This window comes from Dama dama, chromosome 26, assembly GCF_033118175.1.
Source record: "Dama dama isolate Ldn47 chromosome 26, ASM3311817v1, whole genome shotgun sequence".
NCBI classification, from domain to species: domain Eukaryota; kingdom Metazoa; phylum Chordata; class Mammalia; order Artiodactyla; family Cervidae; genus Dama; species Dama dama.
In genome coordinates this window covers 25,198,717-25,211,855 of record NC_083706.1, presented here as the reverse complement: position 1 = coordinate 25,211,855, position 13,139 = coordinate 25,198,717, and the positions used below count along the sequence as shown (strand labels likewise).

Here is a 13,139-nt window from a genome sequence, read left to right as displayed (position 1 = left end):
AAATGACTTCTACAGCTTAAGTATGCCACCACACAACAAAGATAAAATTATAACCATTCTGTACAAGTGAAGTTACTTTTTTGAAGAAGAGGATAAAAACATAGGGATAATAGTTGCAAAAAGACAAAATTATTAGCACAGCAGAACACAAGTCATTAAAAATAAGAATATAACTACTGTTTATAATTATTATCTCTACTCTTATGGTCTTTTACAAGCATAAATTAAGCCTAAAACAAAAGACAGAGCATAAGATGAGCTACTCAAATGTCTGCTTTTATGGACACGATCAATTTTGTTTATAATTTGTCATATATTGTCATCTCCTTACAACAATTACATATTAAGATAGGAGTAAAAATGAAGGGTCATAAATTCATTTCATCCCCCAAAATATTTTCCTTCTAAATTTAAAATAGGTTGGGATGTATTTGAGAGAGGGAATACTGAGATTGGTTCATAAAAGACCTCACTGCTTAGGAGGGCAGCCCGGATTCTGGGATTGAGTATATTTCAGAATTCAGCTAGCCTCCTCGCAGCCTGCAGCCAGATCAAGTCTCAATACCAGGGGATTAAAAATACAGCGAGGGTGTAAAAACTAAGAGGGGGAAAAATGAAAAATAAAAAGGTCGGCATATGTCACTAGAGTTGAAAATATGTACATTCGCTCCCACTCACAGATTTTAATTCAATCATCATATATTTCTGCAGCATACGCTATGCAGAAGGTGCTATAAAGCCATAGCCACTGGGCTAAATATCTTCGGAATACTTACTGAGGGATCACACGAGCAGTCGAGACTCTCCCTGGGCGCTCTTGGGAAGGGGCACTGGGCCAGGGAGCGGACTTCTTTGGGATGCTTTGGAGTGTAGACAGGATTGCTTAGAAGGTGATTAAGGCTTCCATGAGTCCCATTATTAGGAGCTGGGGTCAAATTCAGTAAATCTGCACAATTCCAAGAATGGTAAATAAAGATTTACTTAAGAAATTTCAAAACTAAATAGTAGTTTTGCACTATGAATTTTATTTTTTAAATCCAAATCTACATAAGAGTCCTTAACTCTTTACCTAAAATAAAACTAAAAATCTCTCTCTCTCATGTTGTAGAATATTTATGATCAGGTTATTCTTGATGGAAATATTGATATGCATGCTGTGCTTCTCTATAAAAATTTATAAATTTTAGTGTAAACAATAACTATAGTTATCCCCTATTGAATGCTTATTATATGCCAATCGTGCTAAATATATTTAAGTTGTCAATATTTGGTAGATGAATACAGGCAGACATCATTTCATTGTTATTCAGTCATTAAGTCATGTCTGACTCTTCGCAACCCCATGGACTGCAGAACGCCAGGCTTCCCTATCCTTCACTATCTCCCAGTTTGCTCAAACTCATGTCCATTGAGTCAATGATGCCATCCAACCATTTCATCCTGTCATCCCTTCTCCTTTTGCCCTCAATCTTTCCCAGCATCAGGGTCTTTTCCAATGAGTTGGCTCTTTGCATCAGGTGGCCAAAGTATTGGAGCTTTAGCATCAGTCCTTCCAGTGAATATTCAGGGTTGATTTCCTTTAGGATTGACTAGTTTGATCTGCTTGCTGTCCAAGAGATTCTCAAGAGTCTTCTATAACACCACAGTTCAAAAGAATCAATTCTTCAGCACTCAACCTTCTTTATGGTCTAACTCTCACATCTGTACATGACTACTGGAAAAACCATAGCTTTGACTTGACAGAACTTTGTTGGCAAAGTGATGTCTCTGCTTTTCAATACGCTGTCTAGGTTTGCCATAGCTTTTCATCCGAGGAACAAGCATTTCATTGTACTTCATTTTATCACACTCCAGAGATTTTTTTATAGTTGAAGGTCTGTGACAGTCCCACATTGTCAGATGATGCTTAGCATGTTTTAGCGATAAAGTACTTTTTAATTAAAGTCTGTACATTTTTCTAAACATAAGCTATTGCAGACTTAGTAGACTACGCTATTGTGTAAAAATAGCTTTTATATGCACTGAAAATAAAAAAAACTCATGTACTTGCTTTATTAGAGTATTCACTTTATTGCAATAGTCTAGAACTGAATTTCAATTTCTCCAAGGTGGGCTTCCCAGGTGGCGCTGATGGTAAAGAACCTACCTGCCAATGCAGGAGAATTAGGAGATGTGGGTTCGATCCCTGGGTCAGGAAGATCTCCTGGAGGAGGAAATGGCAACCCACTCCAGTATTCTTGCCTGGAAAGCCCCATGGACAGAGGGGCCTGTTGGGCTTCAGTCTGCAGTGTTGCAAAGAGTTGGACTTGACTGAAGCGACTTGGTACACATGCACGCCAGGAATCAGCATGCTTCCTTAGCTAAAGGTCTCAAGCTACTAATATAGTAGACCTAGGATTCAAAATCAGCTCAGTCCAAGTCTAAGACTCATGTTGTTAATAATAACAACAGCAAACACTTACACAGTAAAGCACTTATTATATGCCAGGCACTGTTTAGATGCTTTAGGATAAATTAACTCACTTAAGTATTCAGGCTCCCACTAAAAGAATTATGTCAATACTTAGGACACATTTAAGGTTTTATAAATTCCAGTACTGTTATCAGAAAAAGGAAGCAATATTTTAAATGCAATACTCAACCATAAAAGCTCTAGTTGAGAAGGTATGGAGTAAACTAAGAATATAGCCAGAGTGTTCTCCTCCATTTCTGCAACCTTGACACTGCCGTCCATTCAACTATTATTGCTACTAGAGGATCCACCTGTTTTTTCTACCTTTCACAACCTCCAAACTCTTTTCTCTGGCTTCCACCCTGATCTGGTTCAACTGTCATCTCATTAAGTCTAGGGCCTAGCAAAGTCCCAAGCGCTTGGCATTTATAGACTGTCTGCTCTGACTGTTATATCTCACCACTGTGCAGCCTAGTGGAAACAGATAGCTATGTTTTGCATATTTTTTCAATGACTCTGGGTCAGGAAGAAGAAAGGTGGAAATATGAGGATCTTGCCTTATCATCATTTCCTGAAAGGTGCCCGGCATGTGACCTACTTTTGACAATCTATTCCAGCTCTGTGTTCAGAAGGGAGAAGAGCTACCCGTTCACACTTACCACACATTAAGTTATAGACTTCAATATTTTCAAAGGAGTCAACTTCAGTGCTGTGCTTGAATCCAGGTCCGTAGCCAATAAAGAGAGCCTACGTTGGCCAGAAAAGAAACTGGTCACTAAAAAGGTATTTTATATCTTTGCCCATTGTACATATACAAACTGGTTATATTAAGATAAGTGGAAAAATACTGTGCCCAGCGGACCTTCTAGGATATTATTTTAATCCCTGTTGCACATTTAATCTAAAGACATCTAGGATATCTTTCTTAACTTTATCACAATTCCTAACCTGACAACCAGAACAAAATGATGATGAAATCTTTTTTCAACTGTGAAATGGGATCTAAATCTTACTCTGCCCATCATTCACCATGCTGTAGGGATCAAATCAGATAATGATATGAGTGTATTTTGAAATTTTTAAAGTTCTAGGCAAATGGAGGGGATTATCTTTATTTAGAACATAAGTATGTTATCTTTCCACCTATTAATTACTGCCTTTCATTTACTGTGAAGCAACATTCTCAATGAAGTACAAATAGATGAAAAAATAATTATTAGAAATATAGTATGAAATATGGGCTTCCATATTTCCAGGGGCTCAGTGAGAAAGAATCTGCCTGCCAATGCAGCAGACACAGGTTTGATCTCTGGGTTGGGAAGATCTCCTGGAGGAGGAAATGGCAGCCCACTCTAGAGTTCTTGCCTGGAAAATCCCATGGAGAGAGGAGCCTAGTGGGCTACAGTCCACAGGGTCACAAAGAGTTGGACACGACTGAGTGTGCGCATGCGCGCGCACGCACACACATACACACACACAAAGTGTAAGTCACACATTCATGAAACATAAATTTTTTTAAATTCTATTAATGTTCAAAGTAAAACAACTATATGAAAGAATGTGCCTCTTTAATTCTCTTTAAAGACACATAATGACAGTCTATGTCTTTAAGTCTAAAATTTTATATATCAGTTTTTTCTTTAGATATAAACTATAATTTTTAAAGTAGAATAGGTTTACTCACTTGCATATTTGAAAATGCATTATCAGAGCCATGGAATCCACTTCCACAATATTTCCTTTCTGAAGGATTCCTAATTGTCACATAATACAAATTAATAATGCAAAGTCCACTCATAAAGCAAAATCGACACTCATGACATTATCTCCATTAATAAAGAGTAACTATTCTTTGTATTTAACAATTTATTTGTAAAAATTATACCATTTAGCCTAAAGAAATGCTTGGAACATAGTAGATATGTTATCATTAGAGAACTAAATATTAGTTCTAAATTTAGTTCTCTAAACATATTAGAGAACTAAATGTTAGTTCTCTCATGAGAATAAGGACCTTCTCTTCTTTCATATTCTTTTTCTAAACACTGAAAGTACAGTTCTCTAATAAGGGAGAGACAGTGTAATTCTGTTGACTGAATTCTGGTTTACTGCTTAAGTTTTGCTGGACAGGGTATGTATTTATCATCTCTGGCTTCCTGGTTTCCAAAAGTTAATGATCAAGTTTGAGATATTAACAATATGCATGATCCAAATAATTTGCTGAACATACCAATAAACTGAGGTTTATTGATAGATTTAGTATAACAAGAATGAAAAAAAATCTCTGTCTAATGAAGATGGTAATTGCTCATTATTATAAAGTAAAGAGCTTTTGCCAATCATTTGTTAGACTTTGAAGGTATTATTAGGCATAACTATAACATATAGAAGAGACACAATGGCAAGTGGAACATAAGAAATAATCAAGATGGATGTGAGGGGATAGAGCAGTGGTTCTTAGCTGGAAGTGACCCCTCTCACCAGGGAATTTGCAGCAATTTCTGCAGATATTTTTTGTTGTCACAACTATCAAAAGTACTTTTTTATCTAGTGAGTAGAAGCCAGGGATGTTTTCAAATATCCCACAACACACAGGACAAAGAATTGTCTGATCCCAAATGTCAATAGTCCAAGGCTGAGAGAAACTGGGACAAAAAGAATCATATTTGAAGTCTTCATATTACCCCATCATTGGAAAGGACCCAATGGTTACCTTGGATGACTAGGTTTACCTGGGAGACTGTCAGAACTTACAATGCAAGTTGCCACTGAGGATCCAAATAGAATGTCAAGGGCTCAATTCTGTCACTTTTGGCAAAATGCAAACGCTTGGGTAAGAATTGTTTCAGGTAAGGTTTGAAGTGCTGGTTTGGTTCCTGGCACTGAAATTGTAAGAGGCAAAGAAAAACCATTATTTCCATATTTTCTTCAGTGTAAACTGCTCTTGAAATTGCTTCCTAAGTCCATATGAATTTTTTTCTCCCAAATGTTTAATCAGTATGCCCAATAAGTCATAGATGCAAAAATAACTGAGTTTTCACTACTTATATAATGTACAAGTTGCATATTCCCAACTATTATATATTCTTATTTTATAGGAAATTCTAATTATTGCATAAGAGCCCTAGGATGTTTAGATTGAGACACCAGTTTGTATTTATGCTACTACTGATAATCTATTTTCAAATACTCTTATAATAATTTTAAGAACTTTCTTTAAAATTGTAAGAATTTTCATCAAGTAAAAAAAAATGGAATATAGGTAAATTAGCATCAGGACAAAAGTTTAAGAAATCAACACAAGAAAAACTTGTAGGAAATATATCATAATGCTAAGTGTTTATGGTAGTATGGCCACAGGGTTTCCCCTCCTATTGTTTTCAATTATTTCTTGTACTGTCATATAAATTTAATAATGTCAGTAAATAAATTCTTAAAATTTTAAAAACCTACATTATTGAGATATGTCCTTAAAGGCCTTTAAAAACCACAGGGCATTTAAATGTTGGCCCAGATACTCAAAAAAAAAAAAAAAAAAAAATAGATTAAGGTTAAAGTCTTACAATCTCCCAATCAAATACCAAAACTTTCTTCTAAATATATTTTATACAAAACTAGCAACAAAACGGTAATGGGGGAATAAAGATACTCACAGAAAGATTTTTGGCAATGCCTTCATAATCAACTGAAGAGAGATAAAGACAAGAATAGTTGAATGGTATGCTACCATTAAAAATAATACAAAAATACAGCATGTCAGACACAAATCCATTTAAAACAATCACACACTACTTTAATAATTTTTCTTAAGTACTAATTAAAACTTGTTATTGTACAAGTTAGAGTCTATGCTTTGGGTTACTATGTTAATATACTTGCATAACAATTTTCCTGGAGGGAAATCCACATCTCCTCATGAATATTCAACCATATCTACTGAAACATATAGCACTGCATATACCCAAACCTAATCCAATGCTGATGACTGTCAGAAAAACCTCTTTTCTCTTTCCATTTCAAAGGTAATTGTAACAGAATGATAAACAAAACTACTCTTAGTATTTTACAATTACCAAGGATGGTAATCGAAAAGAAGGGTATAACAATCAGTTCTTAAACAGGCTTAATTTTCAAAAGAATGAATGTTTAAAATTTCCTGGCAGTTTGGGTATGACATGTGGTCAAGAGAGAATGTGAAATTTCTTCTTCTCTGCTCACAAAACACATTCTCATTGCTTTCGGAATAGTTTAAGAAAGTCATTTCTGGGAAGAGAAATTAGTTGCTTATAGAATTAATCATTTCATCCAGCATTCTTCCTCATAATGGAATATTATGCTATAATATCTGTAAGTAATTTTAATGAAATAATATTAATTAAAGTTGAATAAATGTAGCTGAAATTTTGAGCTTTTTTCCCTATAAGTAATCTGGAATCCAACACAAGCAAAATATGAAAGTGAAAGTGTTACTTGCTCAGTCATGTCTCTGAGACTCTTTGCGATGCCATCCATGGACTGTACCCGCCAGGCTCCTCTGTCCATGGACTTCTCCAGGCAAGAATACTGGAGTGGGTTGCCATTCCCTTCTGCAGGAGATCTTCCTAACCCAGGAATCGAACCCAGGTCTGCTGCATTGCAGGCAGATGCTTTACCATCTGAGCCACCAGGGAAGCCCCAGAAAAATACACATGATAACATAAAACTGTACCAAGCTCATCAAATAACATTCTTAGTCATGAATAACAGATTAGCGGTTAGACTTCTGCCCTCACATCCAGTCCCATAAAATCCCTTTGGGTGCAGAAGGCCAGTCCTGGATATTTAATCATGAAAAAGAAATTAATTGATCACCTTTAATTTAAAGATATGATTCAGAGGAGTGTATTGTAAATATAGAGCCTTCCCAGGTGGTAAAGAATTCATCTGCTAATGCAGGAGACGCAAGAGATCCAGGTTTGATACCTGGGTCAGGGATCCCGTACTGGGGATCACCTGCAGGAAGATCCCCTACAGTAGGAAATGGCAACCCATTCCAGTATTCCTGCCTGAAGAATCCTATGGACAAAGGAGCCTGGCAGGCTACAGTCCATGGGGTTACAAAGAGTCTGACATGACTGAGCACATGCACACTAATTGTAAATATAATCATATTCAAAATTAGCACAGAGATAGACTTACATGAATAGTATTTATCTGGAACATCAGAGGGTCTCAGTCGAGCTGCAGGTCCATATACAACTTTAACATCTTTAATATCTCCCAAGTATTTATTCAGATACACATATTTCTTACAACTGCCTTGTTCCATGCCTAGGAGCAAAAAAAAAAAAAAAAATCCCCACACATGTTGCAACTTTAATAAAAAACCTTTAACATGTAGGACAGAATTTCTTTCACTTCCAGAATTAAAATCAATAAACATGAGGTCAGCATTCATGATGGGCTTCCTAGGTGGCGCTAGTGGTAAAGAACCTGCCTGCCAGTGCAGAAGACTTAAAAGATGTGGGTTCGATCCCTGGGTCAGGAAGATTCCCTGGAGGAGGGCATGGCAAGTCGCTCTAGTATTCCTGCTTGGAGAATCCCATGGACAGAGGAGCCTGGTGGGCTACAGTCCATGGGTCACAAAGAGCAGACACGACTGAAGTGACTTAGTACACACGCATGCAGCACTTGTGATAGTTGAACATCTAACAGGTAAGATACAGAGCTTCACATATATTTACCACTTCACTTAAAAAAATATTTTCCCTTCTCTTCATCCAAAATTAGTTCAGTGTTTCTTATTTATGTATTACAATATTTTTATGTGAATGGGGAAGAGTATCACAGTTTTAGCCTGAATATGAAAGCACAGTTATTTTCTCATAATCAACTAGTATATTAACTAGGAGTTTAAAACACTCATCTCATTTTCAGACTGGAGGCTTCTTTAGAATACATCTTCTTAGGACTGTTTCTAGAATATAGTTTTCAATAATTATTTCTGAAGCAAACAATAATAACAACAAGGACAAACAAAAAGAAGCTTTTTCTGATTTTCCTGTAATACACATCACTTTTACAGTCCCAAGTCTGCATACAAACATGTTCCAAAGGTCACAGTAAGTAAGAGTTAGATCAAAATACTGCCAAAATTAACACATACTCCTTTTTAAAGTCAGATATATCATTCTAGAGAAAATAGAAGCAGCACATAGTAATCTGTTCAAAGCATGCCTAAAATGTTTAGAGTAGATTTACCAAAATCTAATATTGAAAAAAAACCCAAGTTCCTGACGTAAGCCCTCCCCAAATCAGGAGACGAATGCATCGTGGTTAATAAGCTCTTAGGTGTCTGTGAGTTCTCTGTTTCACTTGTACGTTATATTTAATGTAGTATTTTCTAAAGGTTCTCCTCAAGAAATAATTAGCTATAAAAGTCAGAGGAAATAATAAAACAGTAATCAATCAAGTAAACTTCTGGAAGCTCCATTTAACCTGAAGGATAAATGATATAAACTCAGGTTACCATGATCTGAAATGAGAATGAGGTTCAAGCATCTATGCAAGTTCAGCTCCTTCAGACCGTCCATCAGCATGCCAACCATGTTGTCAACCCTCTGCAAAGCTCTGATGACCTAAGAAAGGGAGACAGTCTCATGTCATGCAGTTAAAAGTGTTCATGGAATGCTTCTTAGGGTTCTGTGTACTTAATTTTTTAAAACTAGAACTTCTAGGAACAAAACCCATTATTTCCAAACAAACTGCATTATTTTGCATGACTCTCACAAGGACACAGAATGGCATATGGTTTTGGCAAACTGCCTTTGGTATTTCTCTGCTCCTCTCTTGCAGCAAAATCACCCAAGGGAAATTCTTGTGCATCTTTGCCTATAGCAAACCAGTCTAATCTTTACTTATAGTCTGTGTATTTTACTGTATTATGAAACATGCTCTTTCAACATGATCTCTCATCGACTGAAAGATATCCAAGTAACATGGACTGGGATTTTTAAGTTTTAAGATAAAGTAGGTTTTGATGAGCCAATAATACTAGCATTTAACCGAGTTTATAAATTGACGAATATGATTTAAAAAGCAATGGACTGGACGCTGAATGAAGATGAATCAGAAAAGCAGTTATGTTGGGAAATCTTTCAATTCAGTTCAGTTCAGTTGCTCAGTCATATCCGACTCCCTGCGACCCCATGAACCGCAGCATGCCAGGCCTCCCTGTCCATCACCAACTCCTGCAGTTCATCCAAATTCATGTCTATTGAGTCGGTGATGCCATCCAAACATCTCATCCTCTGTCGTCCCCTTCTCCTCCTGCCCTCAATCTTTCCCAGCATCAGGGTCTTTTCCAATGAGTCAGCTCTTCGCATCAGGTGGCCAAAGTATTGGAGTTTCAGCTTCAACATTAGTCCTTCCAAGGAACACCCAGAACTAATTTCCTTTAGGATGGACTGGTTTGGATCTCCTTGCAGTCCAAGAGACTCTCAAGAGTCTTCTCCAACACCACAGTTCAAAAGCATCAATTCTTCTGCACTCAGCTTTCTTTATAGTCCAAATCTCACGTCCATATATGACTACTGGAAAAACCATAGCCTTGACTAGATGGACCTTTGTTGGCAAAGTAATATCTCTACTTTTTAATATGCTGTCTAGGTTGGTCATAATTTTTCTTCCAAGGAGCAAGCATCTTTTAATTTCATGGCTGCAATCACCATCTGCAGTGATTTTGGAGCCCCCAAAAATAAAGTCAGCCATTGTTTCCACTGTTTCCCCATCTATTTCCCATGAAGTGATGGGACCAGATGCCATGATCTTAGTTTTCTGAATGTTGAGTTTTAAGTCAACTTTTTCACTCTCCTCTTTCACTTTCATCAAGAGGCTCTTTAGTTCTTTTTCACTTTCTGCCACAAGGGTGGTGTCATCTGCATATCTGAGGTTATTGATATTCTCCTGGCAATCTTGATTCCAGCTTGTGATTCTTCCAGCCCATCGTTTCTCATGATGTACTCTGCATATAAGTTAAATAAGCAGGGTGACAATATACAGCCTTGACGTACTCCTTTTCCTATTTGGAACCAGTCTGTTGTCCATGTCCAGTTCTAACTGTTGCTTCCTGACCTGCATACAGGTTTCTCAAGAGGGAAATCTTTAGTGAACACAAAAGTAATACTGGTCTTAAAAAAATTTTTTTTTGGTCTTAAAATTTATATGATCTGATAATCCATTACAAAATGACCCTTAGACTTACTTGTAGCCAAACTGACTTAGAGATGGATCTTGACAGTGAAAGAATAAAAATTATATTAGCATCTGGCCAATTGCTTAGACTAACATAAGAGGTATGGGAAACCTTCCTCAGTCTAGTGATGACACGACCGTGCTGTCGGCCACGTGTCTCCCACCTCTCAGAAAGAGCATCTCTGCTGAGCTGGCAGACAGAATCAGAGCAAGAGCACATAGGGTCGTAACCACACTGAAATCCGTGGAGATAGGTTTTGCTAGAAAGAGGACAGAGGGTGGAGAGTGACAGGTCTCATTCGAAATTAAAAATACAGAATTTAACTCATCATTTGTTCAGTTCAGCACCGTAGATAGCATAAAATCAAACAATGTTCCCAGTTCTTTTGATTAAAGTGCATCTTTTCAGTTTAATAGAAATGTCCTTAACACTCTTTCTAGAAATCATGGATTCGATCAAGAAATCTGCTTCAAAGCAAGGTTCAGTGAGATGCTACCAGGTTTAATGAAATAACCAGTGATAAAAACGTACTTACTTCACTGCTGACTGGTCCATAAGAGTGACCCGAAGAATCTGGTTCTTCTAAATACAGAGTGTAAAAGTGTGGTCTAAATCAAACAGTATCAAAATGTAATATTTTACGAACACATTGTAAAACAGAATAGAAAGAATAATTCAACAAATGATAGTGAATAAAAGCTATACAGCACTGGAGTAACATTTCTAAAAGTGCTGAGAAATAATTTACATGTTTAGAATTCTTCGAAACGCGGCTGTAATAGTCACTAAAAAGTTCATTTGGATATAAAACATCATAGGCAATAGCAAAGTTTTCTGTCATCTATTTAAAATATTCAGACATTTTTATGAAACAAAGCAGTATTTCAGAGTGGAAATTAATCATCTACATACCTTTCATCTTTAGGAAGCTGTAGCCACTTAAGAACGGCTAAAATTCTTTCTTCAAATGGTACTGAACTAAAATGAAAGATAAAATGAAACAAACATGTGACAAGTGTTAGGGTTTAAAATATCAATGCATGTCTTACTAAAAACTGCATTCAGAGAGATTAAAACAATTCAAGACATCAAATGTGTTTGAAGCAATGTAAGAGTTTCATCTGAAAACTTAAAATTGTTTTCCCGACCTATGGACAAACATTAAGCTTTTACACATTTGAAAGTTGTTGTTGTTCATTATTATTCAGTTACCCAGTCATGTCTGACTCTTTGCAACACCGTGGACTACAGCACGCCAAGCCTCCCTGCCCCTCACCATCTCCTAAAATTTGCCCAAGTTCATGTCCACTGCATCAGTGATGTCATCCAGCCACCTCATCCTCTGATGTCCTCTCCTCCTTCTGCTCCAATCTTTCCCAGCAAGGACTGGGAGTCCTTCAATGAGTCAGCTGCTTGCATCAGATGACCAAAATACTAGAGCTTCAGCTTCAGCATCAATCTTCCAACGAGTATTCAGGGTTAATTTCTCTTAAGATTGACTGGTTTGCTCTTTAACAAGTGGTGCTGGGAAAACTGGTCAACCACTTGTAAAAGAATGAAACTAGAACACTTTCTAACACCATACACAAAAATAAACTCAAAATGGATTAAAGATCTAAATGTAAGACCAGAAACTATAAAACTCCTAGAGGAGAACATAGGCAAAACACTCTCCGACATAAATCACAGCAAGATCCTCTATGACCCACCTCCCAGAATATTGGAAATAAAAGCAAAACTAAACAAATGGGACCTAATTAAACTTAAAAGCTTTTGCACTACAAAGGAAACTATAAGTAAGGTGAAAAGACAGCCCTCAGATTGGGAGAAAATAATAGCAAATGAAGCAACAGACAAAGGATTAATCTCAAAAATATACAAGCAACTCCTGCAGCTCAATTCCAGAAAAATAAATGACCCAATCAAAAAATGGGCCAAAGAACTAAACAGACATTTCTCCAAAGAAGACATACAGATGGCTAACAAACACATGAAAAGATGCTCCACATCACTCATTATCAGAGAAATGCAAATCAAAACCACAATGAGGTACCATTACACGCCAGTCAGGATGGCTGCTATCCAAAAGTCTACAAGCAATAAATGCTGGAGAGGGTGTGGAGAAAAGGGAACCCTCTTACACTGTTGGTGGGAATGCAAACTAGTACAGCCGCTATGGAAAACAGTGTGGAGATTTCTTAAAAAACTGGAAATAGAACTGCCATATGACCCAGCAATCCCACTTCTGGGCATACACACTGAGGAAACCAGGTCTGAAAGAGACACGTGCACCCCAATGTTCATCGCAGCACTGTTTATAATAGCCAGGACATGGAAGCAACCTAGATGCCCATCAGCAGATGAATGGATAAGGAAGCTGTGGTACATATACACCATGGAATATTACTCAGCCGTTAAAAAGAATTCATTTGAACCAGTCCTAATGAGATGGAT

General features: G+C 37.0%; 1 protein-coding gene across 1 annotated transcript in view; it reads right to left on the bottom strand.

Annotated features, from left to right (window-relative positions):
* The window catches only part of ENPP1 (ectonucleotide pyrophosphatase/phosphodiesterase 1), a 73,696-nt gene that overhangs the window by 13,466 nt on the left and 47,091 nt on the right, over positions 1–13,139 (bottom strand). The window contains exons 10-18 of the mRNA XM_061130433.1: positions 11,598–11,663; positions 11,221–11,293; positions 8,961–9,069; positions 7,631–7,762; positions 6,106–6,137; positions 5,207–5,334; positions 4,137–4,206; positions 3,112–3,199; positions 777–946 (exon numbers count right to left, since the gene is read on the bottom strand). Of these exons, the coding sequence (XP_060986416.1) occupies positions 777–946; positions 3,112–3,199; positions 4,137–4,206; positions 5,207–5,334; positions 6,106–6,137; positions 7,631–7,762; positions 8,961–9,069; positions 11,221–11,293; positions 11,598–11,663 (868 nt within the window). The remainder of the gene's footprint in view (positions 1–776; positions 947–3,111; positions 3,200–4,136; positions 4,207–5,206; positions 5,335–6,105; positions 6,138–7,630; positions 7,763–8,960; positions 9,070–11,220; positions 11,294–11,597; positions 11,664–13,139) is intronic.